Source organism: Meriones unguiculatus, chromosome 3, assembly GCF_030254825.1.
Source record: "Meriones unguiculatus strain TT.TT164.6M chromosome 3, Bangor_MerUng_6.1, whole genome shotgun sequence".
NCBI classification, from domain to species: domain Eukaryota; kingdom Metazoa; phylum Chordata; class Mammalia; order Rodentia; family Muridae; genus Meriones; species Meriones unguiculatus.
The window spans coordinates 180,149,109-180,166,571 of NC_083351.1; the positions used below are offsets into that span (position 1 = coordinate 180,149,109).

At 43.2% G+C, this 17,463-nt stretch overlaps 1 protein-coding gene and 1 long non-coding RNA gene across 7 annotated transcripts in view; one reads left to right on the top strand and one right to left on the bottom strand.

Moving 5' to 3' along the window:
* Nucleotides 1–2,137: 2,137 nt before the first annotated feature.
* LOC132653226 (uncharacterized) lies at nt 2,138–9,976 on the bottom strand. 6 transcript variants are annotated; one of them, XR_009591010.1, is made up of 7 exons: nt 9,624–9,976; nt 6,895–7,391; nt 5,971–6,227; nt 4,956–5,099; nt 4,408–4,463; nt 4,023–4,160; nt 2,138–3,300 (listed from the first exon to the last, which is right to left on the bottom strand). It is a non-coding gene; the product is annotated as an uncharacterized LOC132653226 (long non-coding RNA). The 6 variants fall into 6 exon arrangements; XR_009591012.1 differs by lacking the exon at nt 9,624–9,976 and adding an exon at nt 7,735–9,420; XR_009591011.1 differs by lacking the exon at nt 6,895–7,391.
* The window catches only part of Hsdl2 (hydroxysteroid dehydrogenase like 2), a 43,951-nt gene continuing 36,458 nt past the window's right edge, over nt 9,971–17,463 (top strand). The window contains exon 1 of the mRNA XM_021627680.2: nt 9,971–10,205. Coding sequence (XP_021483355.1) covers nt 10,189–10,205 — 17 coding nt within the window. The 5' untranslated portion in view covers nt 9,971–10,188. The remainder of the gene's footprint in view (nt 10,206–17,463) is intronic.

Below are 17,463 nucleotides of genomic sequence, written 5' to 3' on the forward strand. Positions count from 1 at the left end.
AAAGCAAAAACAAGGAGAACCCTAGGGAAAAGGCTAAAACCTCATTCAGAAGGGCAAACAGGATAGACATCGGAAGTAAAAGACAAGAAACAGGACAGGAGCCTTCCACAGGCGGCCTCTGAAAGGCTCTACCCATCAGGGTATCGAAGAGATACTAGGACTCATAGCCAAACTGTGGGCAGAGTGCAGGGAACCTTATGGAAGAAGAGGGAGATAGAAAGACCTGGATGGGATAGGAACTCCACAAGGAAACCAACAGAGCCCCAAAACCTGGGCCCAGGTTTCTGCAGATACTGATACTCCAACCAAGGACCATGCATGGAGATAACCTAGAAGCCCTGCACAGATGTAGCCCATGGCAGCTCATTCTCCAAGTGGGTTCCCTTGTAGGGGAAGCAGGGGCTGTCTCTGACATGAACTCAGTGGCTGGCTCTTTGATCACCTCCCCTTGTGGGATGCAGCCTTGCCAGGCCACAGAGGAAGATGATGCAGCCAGCCCTGATGAGACCTGATAGGCTAGGGTCAGACAGAAGGGGAGGAGAGAGGGATTTAAGAGGAGAAGAGGGAGGGTGGGTGAGACTGGAAGATGAGGAAGGGGCCATATAAAATAAAGGTTGAAGTTGTGGTGTGGAAATTTTCAACACAGTCAAGTTCTGTAGCAGCTTTTGGAAATTAGTCTTAAGGTGTCTTTTCTAACCTTTACTCATTGAGCAATGATTGCTGAAGACTTTATCAGTTTCCCTAAATATAAGATTAGAGTACTTTGAATTTTCTGAGGGGCTATAATCAATCTGTAATGGGTTAATTCAATTTTTATTTCAGCAAATATATCTTCCAGGATTCTATTATTTCAGCAGAAAGCAGACTACCACTCATATGTATAATATCAAGAAGGGGAGGGAGAGTAGCTCAGAGGTTAAGAGCACTGGTTGCTTTTCTAAGGGTTCTGAGTTCAATTCCCTTAACCACATGGTGGCTCATAACCATCTATAATGAGATCTGGTGCCTTTTTCTGGTGTGTAGGCATACATGCAGGCAGAACACTATAGATAATTTTTTTTTAAATCTTAAAAAAAAAAAAAGGCAAGAGAGAACTACTCTCCAGCTCTCTTCAAAGCAAAACATTCTGACATAAAGCTGGGCTATTTGCCTTTCTTTTTTTCTTGTTGAATGAATGCCAATAGTTGAGGCACTGTCTGCCTTTGGAGGGCTGTAGCCAGAATTAACCCTTGGCCCAATAACAGCACAGAGGCAGATGTAATCATTAATATCTTCTCCTTTCTTGCAAACAGGAAGGACGGCAGCTGGCACACAGCATTAGCACGGCCATATGACAGTTGTTAGCAAAAATCATTCCTGCCTCTCTATCGACCATCAGGCAGCTGACTGCTTGCAAAAGACAGGAAACATAATCTTGAGATGGTTCATCAGGCTCCTATCTGATTGTAGGAAGTTCCTCTGTCTTTTTTTTTTTCGCAGAATCTGTAATTTATGGCATACTTGCAGTACCAAAACATCATTTCTCCATGATCTTCAGGAGGATATGTAATCTGTCATTGAGCATCACTGTACATGCCTCAGCCTTCTAATATTTCAAAGATTTGGGGCACATTATTTTATTGATTTTCACTAGCTTGGTCCTGACATCTTTCTGAATAATCAGTCTTCCACAGTACGTATTCTCTCCCAGTAAGACATGCCTTTGCTAAGACTCTCCAGTCAGAAGGAACAAAAGTCTCCCCAGAAGTAGAATCAAGGAGAGACAACGTAAAAGAGCAGTTAGTTTATATTGAGAACAAACCTGCTTAAGATTCTTAAGTCAGGGCTGGAGAGACGGCTCAGCAGTTAAGAATACTGGTTGTTCTTCCAGGGTTCTGAGTTCAGTTCCCAGCACCCACATGATGGCTCACAACTGTCTATTACGCAATCTGATGCCCTCTTCTGTCTTGCAGGCATACATGCAAATAAGCACTCATGTGTACAAATAAATCTTAAGAGTCTTAAACGAAAGCAGGGGGTGGTGGTATACCTTTAATCCCAGTATTAAGGAGGCAGACAGATCTCTGAGTCAGGGATCACCTCTAAGTGTGTAAGGGCACCTGATATAGATGTCAAGAAATTAAATCAAGCTAGGGGCCACAGAGGCTGTTTCAAGTTTATTGAGAGCAATCGGACTTTTTATACCTCCCCCTGTTTTGCCCAGTTTGTGAGACCCCAAAAGACCAGAAATAGACTCTGCTGTAAATACATGAGGTTTTTTTTGTTGTTTTTTTTTTGTTTTTTTTTTTTTTAATTGTATATGGCCCTGCAGTCTAGGGGAACAGGGTTTTTAAAGGAAAAAAAACAAAAAAAACAAAAAAAAAAAAAAACGCAAGCAGGGACTTACATGCTTTGGTGTTACATGATTGGGTAAGGAAAATTGACTTTTGAAATGACTGGTCCATTTTAGGTGCCACGACCACAAGCAGTTCTAGCCTGGCCATATGGGCCAGTTTCCTAGCAACTATATAACTAGTGGATGGGGAAAGACTGCAGTAGGCTTGTTCTCCCCCTCAGGGTGTTAAGGCTAGTTCTTCCCCGCAAGTGGCTGGACATGTCTCCACCTAGCTGGACTTAATTCAGGCTTGTGCTTTAAACTTTAAAATAAGAGCCAGTGATTTTTAATCCTTTGGTCTCTCATTTCAGCATCCCACGATCATCTGAAGACCCAATCATGGCTCTTCCAGATATGGCCCCTGGAGTCAGGCCTCCAAATTCACCTTTCCATAATGGGATCTGAGTACCATTAGTTAAATTGCTCTCAAGCATTCCTTCATGAAAGCCATCAAGCTATTTAAAATACAAGGCCCAAAGGTAAAAATAAAATGAGTAGGGGTCCCTTCAGGGCAGATATAGGGGTAGTAAGCCAAGGAGAACTATTATAGCAGGATTTAAACCATCCTATGGAATCTTTTCTCTCTAGCATCTCTCCAGGCTTTTTGTCCAATTGCTGCAATATTAGTTCCCATTTCAGCTAAGCAAATGCCCAAGATCATAGCTAATGTCAGGGAGCCCCTTTTGACTTAGCATTTCAGCCTGTTAGGTGGGATTTTGGGCAAAGATCACATCGTCTGAAACTGCTTCAGAACTGACAATAGGATCGTTGGCAACAGGGGCTAGGAAGGCTGAAATGCCAGTCAAAGGCTGGGCAATGGGTCAGTCCTCAGAAGCATCTGGTTAGTTGAACCAACTGAAGAGACAGGAAACAATCATGTCAGCTTCCAGCAAGTTCTGATTTCAGCTTGCAGTCCATAGCTGATCCTGGAATAGAGTCAACCAGATGAAACTCTGATGAGACAAATTCAGACTAGAGACAGAAGTTAAAATTTGTCTATTAAATGGGAAAAGTGATGAATCCCAAGACCAGGGGAAAACCTCATCTGGGGTCCGTTTGAGCTATGCCAGATCCAGTTCTCATGACTTTTTGGTTTCCTGATACACATGAATTTTTAGTTTACAAAAGGAAATATATATTTTAACAAAATTCAGAAAAGTAACAAATCAGCAAATCTAATATAAACAACATTCCTCAGACCCCACATAAACTCCACATCTTTCTGTCCAGCTATTTACCATAAGACACAGGCAACTAACATGAAGCCTGTGAGCAAGGCAAACCTGTTTGCCTTTCTAAATAAAAGATCTAGTACCTAGTTAGTAGTTCTAAATAGCTAATGAACTGACTAATGAGCTAACAGTGGATCTAATTGTCTGTTCTTTAGCTGCAAAGTTACCATAAGCTCAGCCTAGTCGTCCATGTCATCAGAGACCTGAGAAGGATAAATTATAAGCTAAACAAATGTACCAATCAAAATGACAGAGATAACCAGTTAGTCCATCACCTAAGCATCACCTGTTGTCTCATGGCATCCTGAGCAGAGGCAGTCCAGCCCTCAGGCACAGATGAGAGACTATTTTTGAGGAAAACAAAACAAAACAAAACAGAAAACAAAACAAAAAACAAATTGAGATATCCACCTCACCTCGTCCTCAGCAACGTGAAACAATGACTCTTCAGATGTCCACAGCTTTGTCCACAGTTTAGGCTGGGCCCTAGCAGTGGGCCAGTTGGGGCAGCCTTGTCCAGTGGTTAGCACACCACAATTCAGCGTCGCAGTCACCTGTTGTTGTGCCCAAATCATGTTGGAGAGTGTGGGGGAGCTACTGCCAGGATTTTGGGACTCTCTGTCATAATAAGCTTACATATGTTAAAATGCCATATTCATCAGGTCTCTGACAAGCTTGAGGACCAGCATATCTGAGTAATGCTTTCTCTATTTTTATCTGCTCTAAACTGCATCCTATAAAACAGAACACTATAATCTCTAATTCTGGCATATTCCTTAGGTAAGTGTTTTAGGACCATACCTATTTCAAGTAGATCTACATTGACAAACTTCATAGTTATCCATCCAAGGCTTAACCTTAAAAACAAACAAAAGACTAGGTAAAGCTCAATCTTGTAACCAACCCTAGTCGCTAGCATAACTTTAAATATCTTTCCAAACTAAAATCAAAGAAAAACTTTCAATCCAATACAGTTCATAAAGGGGCTAGCAAATCTTGTTGATCCTACTGCATTGCATTAAAACTGAACAACAGAAAGCTTAAAGGACAGAAGTTGCACTTAGCACTAAGCAGGGAACTGAACACAGCCCTCAACAAAGCTGCTCCACCCTCTGTATCTAGGAACCAACATGGCGGCCAGCACGAGGCCGAGGCCAGCAATTCAAAACATAGCCATTAGGTGTCGCTGATGGCATTCTTACCTCCCACGGTAGAGCAAGCACTGTGGGACACTTACAATTTCCCATAACCGAAGTTCTAACATTGTAATCAAATAAGGTTTAGAACCAACTACATAATAGAACAGTATAGAACAATTTTAAACTGTACTTGAACCGTTCTGAACACACCAAATCCATCGGCCACAAAGAAAAGCAGGAATCCATTCATGCAGGAATTGGTAGTCAGGCATATATTTCATGTAATAGTTAACAAGGACTTGAATACAACCCTGTATAATCCTGGGCTAACATGGAGCTGCAGTCTTCTTCCCCCTTTAAAGAGCATAAGAAAACATTTTACATTGACAAATCACCAGCCTTTCAAATGAAGAACAACATATTTTACAGTTCTCTCAAGTCATATTTGCAGTTATGAAAACCCAAGGCAAATACAGTTCATTCTGTATACATACTCTGTCTTTCCATAACACTCTATATACCTTCAGGTTAGGTGTAATGAGCCTGTAAGACAGCAGAGCTGTCAGGAGCGAAGCTGAGAGACATTTGTGGTGACAGGGACTGGGCAACGCCCCTAAGACACTGAGAGCTTGTAAGACAGCAGAGCTGTCAAGGATAGAGAAGAAGATCTTTTAAGTAATAGCAACTAAGTAATGCCCTTGAGACATTAAGTAGTAAAATTAAATACCAGCTGATTAGCAGCTGGTGTGTGTGAACGAGTGATAAGTCAAACCTATGCCCTGAAAAAGGCATAAAAACTGGAGCCTGAGCCCACTCGGGTGCGGCAGGCCAGACTCTTTGGTGAGTACGCTGAGAGACCACCACTAACCAGCCAATTCCCGAACGGCTGCTTGAAAAACCCAGACCACCTTAACAAACCGGTTCTGAAGGGACCCCCTTATCAGACCGGCCCTGGAAGACGGCTCCCGAGCAACCGAAGCTTCCTCCACACCTGAGGCCTGGCTGGAGCAGAGAAGCTCCAAGGCCCATCAAGTCATCCGAAGATGCCTCTGAAGTCCGGCTGGAACTTCGAAGACAGCCGAAGCTGGAGGCAAAAGTGTCCGAGCCTGTACCTGTGGCCAGGTTGTATTCCCCATAGGATGTATAATGAGCTAGGCAACTTTTAGATATTTGTGTGATTAAAGCAGCATTCAAAAATCATTCTGGCGTTGGCTTTTATCAATACCTTGCCGCCCTTTGTGGCGTCTTGGTTAAAGTCCTCCGGCATAATTAAGCGCTCGTGACATTAGGCTTTTCCTGGCTCTGTTCTTCTGGTATAATCAGACATTCTTACTTTAGACAAGCTATTCTTTCCTTTTCCTTTTTAAAATCCCAGTCTCCTGCTTTCTTTCTTGCTTTTCAGACAACATAGAAACTTCCATCAAAAAAATCCTTTTCGTTCTGACATGATACTGCTGGAGCCCGCTGGCAGGTAGACAGTACCTGAGTGCAGAGTGAAGATTGAAATAATAATTAAAACAAATCACATTACACACAGGATCGGCCTGAGAGGGCTGTCAGTATGGATGCAGCGTGGGTTTATTCCACGATTTATTTTTTATAGGTAAAGCAAAAACAAGTCACATCAATACAAAAAGAAGTTCGTGGAATTGCCAAACTTTTCTAAAACTACTCCCCTGTAGCAGATATGGCCCAAGGTCACACAAACAAGCTTTAAGGAACTTAGCAAAACTTCTTTTCTCTGTCTCAAGGTGAAGGCCGGGGTGAAAACCTGTTTTTTGATGGATAACAAAGCAGCTTGATAAACAAGCAGCTCTCTGCAGGATACACTGTAAAAACAGCAATTTTCCCAGTTGGCTCAAACAGTATGGCTTGGTTTCATTTGGTAAAATTAATAAAGTAAATACCAAAGTTTTTTTTTTTTTTTTTTTTGGCCTCCCCCAAAGGGTTGAGAAACTGTTCCAAGTTCTTTGTTAGGCTGCCCAAGGTCATTATTTAAAATGCCTGATATACTTTAAAATGTTTCATGGCCTTAAACATTTAAACATTCTTCTCCAAAACATCAAAATAACGTACCCTTTTTAGGAGTGAAGTCATAAAGCATAACCATAATTTTAAAAGTCAAAACCAAATTTGTCAGGAGCCATACCTCAGGCAGCTGCTTTATTTAAATCTCAGCAGAAAGACTGCTTTTACCAGGCCTTCACTAAGTCAGGGAAGAATTTGCAAATCCATCTTTTGTTTGTGACAGCAGGTGGGATAGCTTGTGAAGATCACACCTCTTCCTCAGGCTCCTCGTGGAAATTAACCCACTGTTCTGAGATGTTTCTACTGTAGCCTAAAAACTCTACAATAAAAAGACAGGCTGGCAGTTGCTGCTAGTTTTGCTGCAGAGGCTTGAGGCTTGCTGCTTGTGGCTGCTTGCTGCTAAGGCGGCTTTTTGCTGTGGCTGGCGAGTCCGGACCTTCTTAAAAAAGCCTCCTGTGTGCTGTGTGTTTTTTTATTAATTTTAATCCTCACTCCCAACTCAAGAATCGTTCGACTCTGCTGGCGGGATCCGGCACAAATTATAAAATCAAAATTCACCAGTGCAAACTTTCAGTCTCTAAAACCAATACCAGTTAAAATGAGACTTGTCTTCCTAGTCTAAAAGAAAATAGGATGATAAAACTAAATTAATTGTGACTAAGAGGTTCTGTTAATTTTTTTTCTTTGCTGTGCCGCACACCATGTGGCAATCTCAAGATGGCGGAGTCACATCACATGACACAGCCAGCCACGTGGTTGCTATTTAAACACCTCTATGCTTTTATACATCATAGGCACACATATATGTTCTAAACGAGTTTGAATTTAACCTTTAAGTATACCCAATAACCCTTAATCTATAACCAAGACATACAGAGCATATTACCCATTTAAGATCAGTCAAAAACAAACATATAATGGCCATACATACACTTAAACAGACAGACAAAACTTTCCTTACTTCCTCCAGCTGAAATTTCGCTGGCCCAGGAGAAGTGCGGGACAATTTCACCCGTCTCCACCCTTGCATGCTTTCCCAGCCCGTGCTCACTGTGGTCGCACTGCTGCTTCAGGAACATGGAGCAGGCGGAAGGGTTCGGAGAAACGGGGAGGGTTAGAGGAAGTCTGTCCCATAGTATCCATAGTGACCACAGAAAGCCAGACAAACACAAAGGCAGAACAACATATTCCGTCAGCCAAGCAAGCAAGAACCCCAAACCAGTATGTTGGCGGCGCTTCCTCTCTGTGTGGGAGAAACGCCCTTTTTAAGCCTGTCAAATAGACTTGGGACCCTGTATCCCCCACAGTGCTATTGGGGAGCACTGCCCCACGGGGTTCTGGGACGTCTCCCAAGATCCCCGTGGCTTTGGTCTGCCAGCTCTTCAGCTGGTGTACTATGACACGCCCAATCCCTGGCCACCCACTGTGTGCCTTGAGATCTCAAAAATACACAGAATGACAGAACAGAGACATAGAACTTGGCCAAGACCAAAGTGCTTACGTGGGGTTCTGATCCTCCAGCTTGGGAGTCCCCAGAGGTCTTGGGAATCATGGAGAGGCCCCAAGTATGTTGTGCCTGATTCACGAGACCCCAAAAGGTCAAGTCCATTGCCAAACACATGAGGATCTTTTTATTACAAGCTACAGCTTGGGCTCACACACCCTCACCCCCTAAGCAGTGAGAGGGCAAGAGCCTCGTGCTCAGGTTACTTGGGTGATTTAAAGAGTCCAGTCCCTCCCAGCATGCCCAAAGCAGGAGGATTCCTACCTGGCAAGCATCTATTGGTCAAAACACAAGAGGGGCTGCTGTGTTTTGAATTGATTAGATGATAGGAAGGCCCCCAAACCATTAATGGCTTCCCTGCCTAGGGGGGATGGGCTGGTTTCCTAGCAACTGTATCTCTTGTGGGCAGGAAAGAAGGCAGTAAGGCTAGTTCTTCCCCTCAGGGCATTGAGGCTAGTTCCTCCCCCAAGGTGACTGGACATGTCTCCACCTAGCTAGCCTCTGTTCAGGCTTGTGCTTTAAACTTTAAAACAACGCCCACTGATTTTTAATTCTTTGGTCTCTCACCCCAACCCCCAGGCAGGCTGACCTTGAACTCACAGCAATCCACCTGCCTCTGCCTCCCTGAATGCTGGGATTAAAGGCACATTTTTATACCTTTATAAGAAAGAGAATATAAGGGTGATTACCAGAATCAATACTACGGTAGCTGCCAGGATACAATGACATTTTAAGCTATGCAGGGTACCTAGATTAGTGTCCCAGACCAACTGCCCCGTCAAGCTTGCACGCTTCCCTGGCTTCTGAGGGAACATGCAGAGAAACACAAATCAGCCTGAAACCTTCACTGCCTGAGGGAGTGCCCCAGCAGCCACAGACTCCAACCTGAAAAACCCATGAGGCATGCCTCTCAAGGCAGCTAGGCCATGATTCCCCTAAGGGAGTGGTGGTGCGTGCCTTGAATCCCAGAACTTGGGAGGCAGAGGCAGGAGGAGCACTGTGCGTTTGAGGCCGGTCAGGTCGACGTCGCGAGTTTCTGCACAGCTAGGGCTACATCGAGACGTCCTGTTTCAAACAAACACGGCCGGGTGCTCCTACACGGTAAGCACTTACTCCATTTAGTTTACCCTTCCACCAAAGAACAAATACTCAGACCTTTTTGGTTATTCTAGATAATGCACACCAATATAGGTGTGCAAACCCCTCTCTAAGTCGCTGGGAGTTAAAGTTGGTGGATCACACAGCAATTTTAATTTCTTTTAGGAATCACTGTCTTGCGCCAGCTATGTTCTCATACTCTGAATTCTTGTGGGTGAGTTTTGCAACGATCTCCTCCAGAAGCTCACCGGCTATCTCCAGACACTGGAGGTCAGGCCGGCCAAGTCCAAATTCGGGGGCAGTGAGAATGCGACGCTGACCAGCTTTTGCAACATTTTTCAGAGGTCCGTAAGCGTTTCTCAGAGCAAAGCGCCTTGGCTCGGGGATGGACGGGGAAAAACGACGCCCAGCGCCCCCAAGCCAGTCCGGCGTGCCCCTCAATCGGCTGTCCTGCCGGCCCGGAGCCCGCGACGCGCCGAGCCTCGGCCGGCAGGGGCCAGCCTACGTAGGCCTGTTCGCGGGAGAGGCTGATTGTCACAGCCGGGCCCGGGAGGGGGCGTGGCGTAGGCGCCTTCCACAGCGCATGCGCCGAGCGTCGGTTTCCCGGGTGTCGTTTGTGGAACTGTGGAGAGACTCGCCCAGCGCCCGGCGTGCGCAGGCGCACTCAGAGGGCTCCGTCCTTCGTCGGAGAGCCGGTTCCCGAGCGGGCCTCGGGGCGGGGCCGGGGGCGCGGCTAAATGCGGAGGTTCGCCTGACACTCACGGCTCGCCGGGGTCCCGCCACCGCCACCAACTTTGCCGAGCTGCGGAGGTCATGCTGCCCAACACCGGGTAAGGGCGGGCGGGCGGGCGGGCGCGGGGAGGGCCGCTGGGGCTGCCGCGCGCCCCGAAAGAGTCCGCGCGTCCGGGACCCCAGGGTCGTGGACAACCGGGGCAGGCGGGTCCCCGCCGCGGGGAAGGCCCGGGGTGGATGTTCCTGACGCTGTATCCGTGACTTTGGCCTGGCCACAGTAGTGTTATTCGCAGTTTCTAGGTGAAAGGTCTTTGGAGTAGTTCGCGGCTTAATCGCGAGTTAAAATGTTACAGCACGGATAGCCTAACCAGACGCGGTTAGGCCACCACCCCCAGCCCGCAACAGCTGGGGGCATATGTATATGTGCATATATATACATACACACATGTATACACATATATGTGTATACACACGTATATGCGGTTGTGCAGCCAGTCACCAGGACTTTGCAAAATCAAAACAAATACCCATTAACCAATGTTCTTACAATTGTTTTTGCCCTACTTAGTCCCTGGCAAACGCAGGTAGGTCTACCGTGCTCTGTGAAGTTTGGTTCCCTTAAGCGTAGGGACAAGCCCATTCTGTAGTTATCTTGACATATCTAGACAGCTAAAGGACTTCAATCGTTCAAAAGGGTGTAAGTCTTTCAATTGCCAAGGATGGGCACTCGGGGAGGCAGAGGCAGGAGGATCTTTTTTTTTTTTTTTAAAGTGGTTTAAAAATTCAGTTTCTTTGTATTCTCTGAATTTATAAACTTTTTTTTTTTTTTTTTTTTTTTTTTACATCTTACAGGGACACCTTCTACTTTTAGAAAATAATAGAAACTCCATTTTGGGCTTGTTGTTTTTACTGACATGTCTTGGGGTGTACATAGGTTTCCAGTACCTGCAACATGTCCTTGTCCTCTCTAATGGTCGAATATTATTGTTGAAGACCATCATTTACTTAACCTGTTCCCTGTTGTTGGATACTAAATCATTTTTAGTTGTTCTGTTATCTTTTTGTTGGTGCTATTTTTATTGCATTTTTGCCTACACTGTTATTCTTTGTTTTAACTACAGTCCTTCCTTGCTGTCTTTGAACTTTTTATGTAGACCAGGCTGGCCTTGAACCCACAGAGCTCTGCCAGCCTTTGCCTCCCAGGTGCTGGGATTAAAGGTCTGTGCCAGCATGCCTGGCTTCATTATCCTTCTTCTATGTGTGAATGTACCATCTAAGATAAATTCTTGAAAGTGAAATTGCTGGGTCAAAGAGAATATTTTAAAATTTGATATTGCAAGACAGGTGTTCACCACCAAAAGAATTGCACAGTCCTTCTGTGTGATCAAAAGGATTGGTATCAGTCCAATCTAGCCCATCTCAGGTTATAAAGTTTGAAAAACTAAATACCCAAGAATAGCCAGGAAAAAAAAGAAAAAAGAAACCAGATGAGGCGAGTTGGCTTTTCCAGGTATTAAAATAGTTTATAAACCTAGAGAAATTAAAATAGTTCTAATACATGACTAAGTAGATAAAGTGTTTGATAACACTAATCAAGAGGGGGTGGACCAACAACTCTTCATCATAGTTAAATTTTGTATTTATTTTTTCACTAGTGAAGTGAGACAGTTTAACTTCAGAAGACATTTGGCAGTATCTGAGAAGACTGTGGGTGTTACAGTGGAAAGGAGAAGCTAGTTGCTAGGTGCCTGGAGCCAGCCTGGATGGATGTAAACTACCTAGAAGCAATAAGCAGCCCCTGATAGCAGAATTTTCCAGTCCAAAATGTCAGCTGAGCAAAGACTGAGAAAGTATGGTTTAAAGCCATCTCTGCATCTTTTCCTTTATCTGGTTTAACCAATGAGGTCCTTTTGTCATTGTGTTGTGAAGCCTGGGATAGAATCCAGGGCCACATGCATGGTAGGTAAGCACTTTTTCAGTTCCTCAGCCCCAGTAGAGCGATTTTGATTGATCTCTGAGAACCTGGATATTTATTTGAGAAGTTTTATACTTTATCATATGTCACAAATATTTTTGGGATTTTCTTATAGCACTTGCTTTTGACTGTGGTACTTATTGAACATGAATAGATATGCTTTTACAAAGTCAAAATGATCATTCTGTTCTTTGAAGCTGTTTTGTTTTTGGAATATGCCTGTAAGACAACACTAAACTAACTCTTATTTAAGGTGGTATTCTAATATGTTATAGTCTTCCATTGTCTTTTTAATTTTAATTTTATGTACATTTGTGTTTCCCTTTATGTATGTCTGTGTGAGGGTGTCAGAATCCCTGGAGTTACAGAGAGTTGTGAGTTGCCACATGGGCGCTGGGAATTGACTACATGTCCTCTGGAAGAGCAGTCCTTGCTCATAACCCCTGAGCCATCTCCTAAACGCTGTCTTACACTGCCTTGTTTACTTACTTTGTGACGCTGGGGATGAAACTCAAGGAGTCACATGCTTTAGACAAGTTCTACTGAGCTAACCCCCAGCCCTTATTTCTATACTTTTAATAAACATTTCATCTTTTCTTTTCTTTTTTTGAAGCAGGGTTTCTCTGTATAGCCTTGGCTGTCCTGGACTCAACTTGTAGACCAGGCTGGCCTCAAACTCACAGCGATCTGCCCGACTCTGCCTTCTTGAGTGCTGGGATTGAAGGCGTGTGCCACCACGGCTGACTATTTCATATTTTATGACAAACATGTAGTATATTCATCTTTTCTCAGAAGTAGGTTAGGAAGCCACTTCGTTCTGTTTCAGATGGCTTTCTCAGTCACAGGCAAACTGACCTACCGTGTGTTCTTTCTTCCTCTTAGTGCACTTTTACCACGAGGAAGCACTTGTATGCATAGGGGTCTGTTTCTAGGCTCTATCCTCTATTACCTAGTCTGTCTATCCAGGTATTAGAATCAAATATAAATTACTCTTTTAAAATCTGGAAAAGCCAATTCTCCTCATTTGGATTATGTCTTAGAATCGTTCTGGGTGTTCAACTTTAGAACTTGAGATTTGCTAGTATATATATTTTTAAAGAAGTCATTATTTTTTTTAATGGTTAAAAATTTCATCACATTTACAGTAATTTTGAGAGATTCTTAGTAAATTAAAGTTTGAGTTGTGTCTGCATCTGCAAATTCTAGTTACTTGCTAATGACATTAAGAAGAATGCCCTTGCTGCTTGCATTCTGATCCTAATGTTCTGCAGTTAGAGGACCTTCTTAGGACGGGGCTGGCTGCCTTTGCCCCTCCTGCTGCCAATGCCCTGGACTCTGATGACAAAGCATTCCCTTTATTCTACTGGGATCCAGTCCAGCTGTATTCCAGGCAAAGGGATACGCCTTGTAAATTGAGAGTTCGCAGACATTTCATGTGAATACTTAACATTAAACATCTCTTTATTTGTGTTTATTTATTTATTTATTTTTATTTTTATTTTTTTCGTGTGTACATCATGAGTGGTTGGTGCCCATGGGGGTTGTAAAAGGATGTTGGGGTCCCTGGAGCTAGAGTAATGGCTGGTTATGAGCTGCCTGATGGGTGCTCAGTATTGAACTATGATCCTCTGTAAGAGCACTGAAGTTCTGTTAACCTCTAAACAGCTCTTTAGTAGTGTGTGTGTTTGTGTTTGTGTGTGTGTGTGTGTGTGTCTGTCTGTCTGTCTGTCTGTATGTATGTCTGTATGTATGTATTCGATACAGGGTCTCACTGTGTAGTCCTGGCTGGCCTGGAACTCAATATGTAGGCTGGCCTCAAACGCACAAAACATTTCTCCTGTGGTGTGCACTACCACAGCTAGCTTCTTCTGTGAGTGTGAGGTATGGAATTCAGATCTTCAAGCTTATTAACAGAGGAACAGATGGGATCTTTCTTCCTTTTGACATGGGAGTCTGGAAATTCTTTTTATGTTTTCTGACCTGCTACCAGGTCTTTGTCCTCATTTAGAGGATTCATGCCTCTATCAGTACCCAGGTTTTATTATTTAAATTCTCAGTGGTTGGGATTTCTCTCTCCCTCTCTCTTCCTTTCTTTCCCTCTCCTGCCCTCTCTTTTCCCCATCTTTCCTCCAGATTTTCCTCTTTCTCTTTCTCGGTCTTTCTTTCAGGCAGTCTCTATCCAGGTTGACCTGGAACTTAATTGTATATCCCAGGCTGACCTTGAATTTTTGGTAATTCTTTGCCCTTCACTTTCCAAGATCGAGGATTCCAAGTGTGTGTAGCCATACCCAGCTGGGATTTCTATTGTCACTTGTCTAACCTCGCCGTTTGTTTTTTGTTTTCCCTGTGGCACTAAGTTTCAGACACCCAGGGCCTCTTACATACTAATGCATGTCCTGTACTGTTGACCTATGCCCCAGCCTTCTAATTTAGCCTCTAAAACATCTGTTTGTTTTTTGTTTTTGAGGCAGTGGTCTCACTGCATAGCTCTGGCTGCCTTGGAACTTGCTATGTAGACCTGGCTGGCCTCAAATTTATGGAGACCTACCTTCCTCTTCCCCTGCCTCTCCAGTCCTGCGACTAAAGGCAGGCACTATGTTTGACAACCTTTGGTGGTTCACTATTTTACCCGGGAACACTTCGTTTGGCTAAAGTAAGTGCCATGTAAAAAGGGAAAAAAGCTTGTGAATTGGACTGAGATAAATAATGCTGTCATCATATGCGGTTGATACAGTTTTTTGCATTGCTTGGCAAAACTGGACTTGAGTGTATGCTTCTTTACCCAGTGTTGTCTAATAAACTACCCCCTAACTCTTTGGATGAGAGTGACTTGTTACAATTCTCCGGGTTGCTTGGAGTTTTCTACCTCACATACAGTGTGCTGAGGTGCTCGCCACATGGCTGCCTTCTGTCGCTTAGCCATGTACTCACTTCTCTGCAGCCGAGCATCTGGCTTCTAAGCGATGGTAGAAGCCATTGGCATAGTGTCTGTTTTTGTGATAAAATACCATTGACCAAAGTCAACTTCAGGAAGAAAAAGAGTTTATGTCAGCTTATAGCTCCGCAGCACAGTCCACTGCTGAGTGGGGTCAGACGGGAACTCAGGGCAGAAAGTGGAGCAGAAGCCACGGAGGAGTGCTGTGAACTGGCTTGCTCTTCATAGCTTGCTCAGCTGCTGTCTTAGACCAGGGCCACCTGCCCAGAGGTTGTATTACCCACAGGCACTTCTGGAAGGAACACTTTCTCAGTTGACGTTTCCTTTCCCAAATGACTGTAGCTGTTGTCTGTTTGCCTAAAACCAGCCAGCACACTCATCTACTGTTATGTCTAAGAATTGGATGGCATTTCTATTCATAGTCTGTTTTTTTTTTCTTCAACAAAAGCTAGAAGATTAAGTCAGAATCCAGGGAAGAGAAAATATGGGAGCCCCTAAAAAATCTTCACTGATTTAAACATTTTTAAATTTTAATTTGTATGCCTATAGAGGCCAGAAGGAAGAATAGGGTCCTAAGCCTGGAGTTACATGCATTCATAAGCTGCTGGTGTGGGTTCAGGGATACAAATTCTAGTTCTCTGCTAGAACAGCACTCTTAACTAAACTACTGAGCCAACTCACCAAACCCCTCAATTGCCTTTAAAAGGCATTTTGTCACTCTAATGAGGCCAGAAACCAATGCATAATGGAACAGTTTCACTGGTATGTGTGTGTTCTAGGGAAACTCTCAGGTGTACTGGAAGATGAGTTCGGCAATGTTATAGCTCCACTATTTTATTTTATTTTTTAGCTCCACTATTCTTAAGTAATAGAATGGATAACTTATAATATTTTCATGTGTGGAATTTCATGTACTGATGAAAAATAAGTACAGTTACTTGAATCAATATGATAGCTCTCTAAACAGAATCATATACTTTGTGAATCTATTATATAGAGTTCAAAATTAGGCAAACAAACAAACAAACAAACAAACAAACAAACAGAAAAAACCTAAAGAGTGTATTGTTTATTCCTTGGTTAGACAGGATTTTTCTGTAAAAAGGCCAGCTAGTAAATATTTGGTTTTGTGAACCAAGAGGCAACATCAGAGATAGAAGTACTTACATAATAAGACATAAAAATTATTCTCCATAATATTTTTGTTGTAGATATTAAAAATAATTGGGCACAAATTTTGTAGTACAGTATCTCATGAGAAGTTTTGAGGGGTCACCAAAGTGATATAGCTTTCTAGGATGTTATAACAAAGTACTACAAGCTGGGGTCTAGGATTAGTGTTTTCTGGCATTAAATTGGTTGCAAATAAATGTTCATCTGTAAAGGTCAAATCCTTGGGTCTAGCCCTCCTCCTTCACATACAGGTAATGATTTGGACTTGACTTGAGGGCTATAATTGGCTGAACCTTGGTCAGACATAGATACATAACTATTATAAGTGATTAAAAAGAATTAATGATAATTTTTAAAATAGCTTTTACTTTGTAGGGTAGAAGAAGGAAACAGGTAAAATTGGAAGTTTTATTTTGACTCATAATTTCAGAGATTCTCAGTCCATCATGGGGCTCAGGGGACAGCAGGGCTTCATGGTGGATGATGTAGAGAATGGGCAGGAAGCGGGGCCAGCTATAACCTTCAAGGGACTGCCTCTGGTGACCTTCCTCCAGACAGTCCTCTCCTAAAGGAGCACACCAAAAAGCTCCCCAATTGGGAACGTTTTCTGTTAAAAACGTTAAGACTTGAGATCAGGGATGGAGATCCCTCCAGATCTTTTATTGTAGAGGTTTGTTTTAATGATTCTAGGTTTCTTGTTATTCCATATAAAGTTGAGAACTTTTCTTTCAAGGTCTGTAAATAATTGTGTTGGTGACTTGATGGGAAATGCATTGAATCTGTAGATTGCTTTTGGTAAGATGGCCATTTTTACTATGTTAATCCTGCCAAGCCATGAGCATGGGAGATCTTTCCATCTTCTGATATCTTCTATTTCTTTCTTCAGAGACTTGAAGTTTTATTCATACAAGTCTTTGACTTGCTTGCTTAGAGTTGCTGCTTGCTTAGAGTTACACCAAGGTACTTTATGTCCTTTGTGGCTATTGTGAAGGGTGTTTTTTTCCCCCAATCTAATTTCTTTCTCAACCCATTTGTCTTCTGTATACAGGAGGGCTACTGATTTTTTTTGTTTTTTTTTTTTTAGTTAATTTTGTATCCTGCCACGTTGCTGAAGTTGTTTATCAGCTGTAGGAGTTCCCTGGTAGAATTTTTGGGGTCAGTCATATATACTCTCATATCATCTGCAAATAGTGATACTTTGACTTCTTCCTTTCCAAACTGAATCCCCTTGATCTCCTTTATTTGTCTTATTGCTCTAGCAAGGACTTCAAGA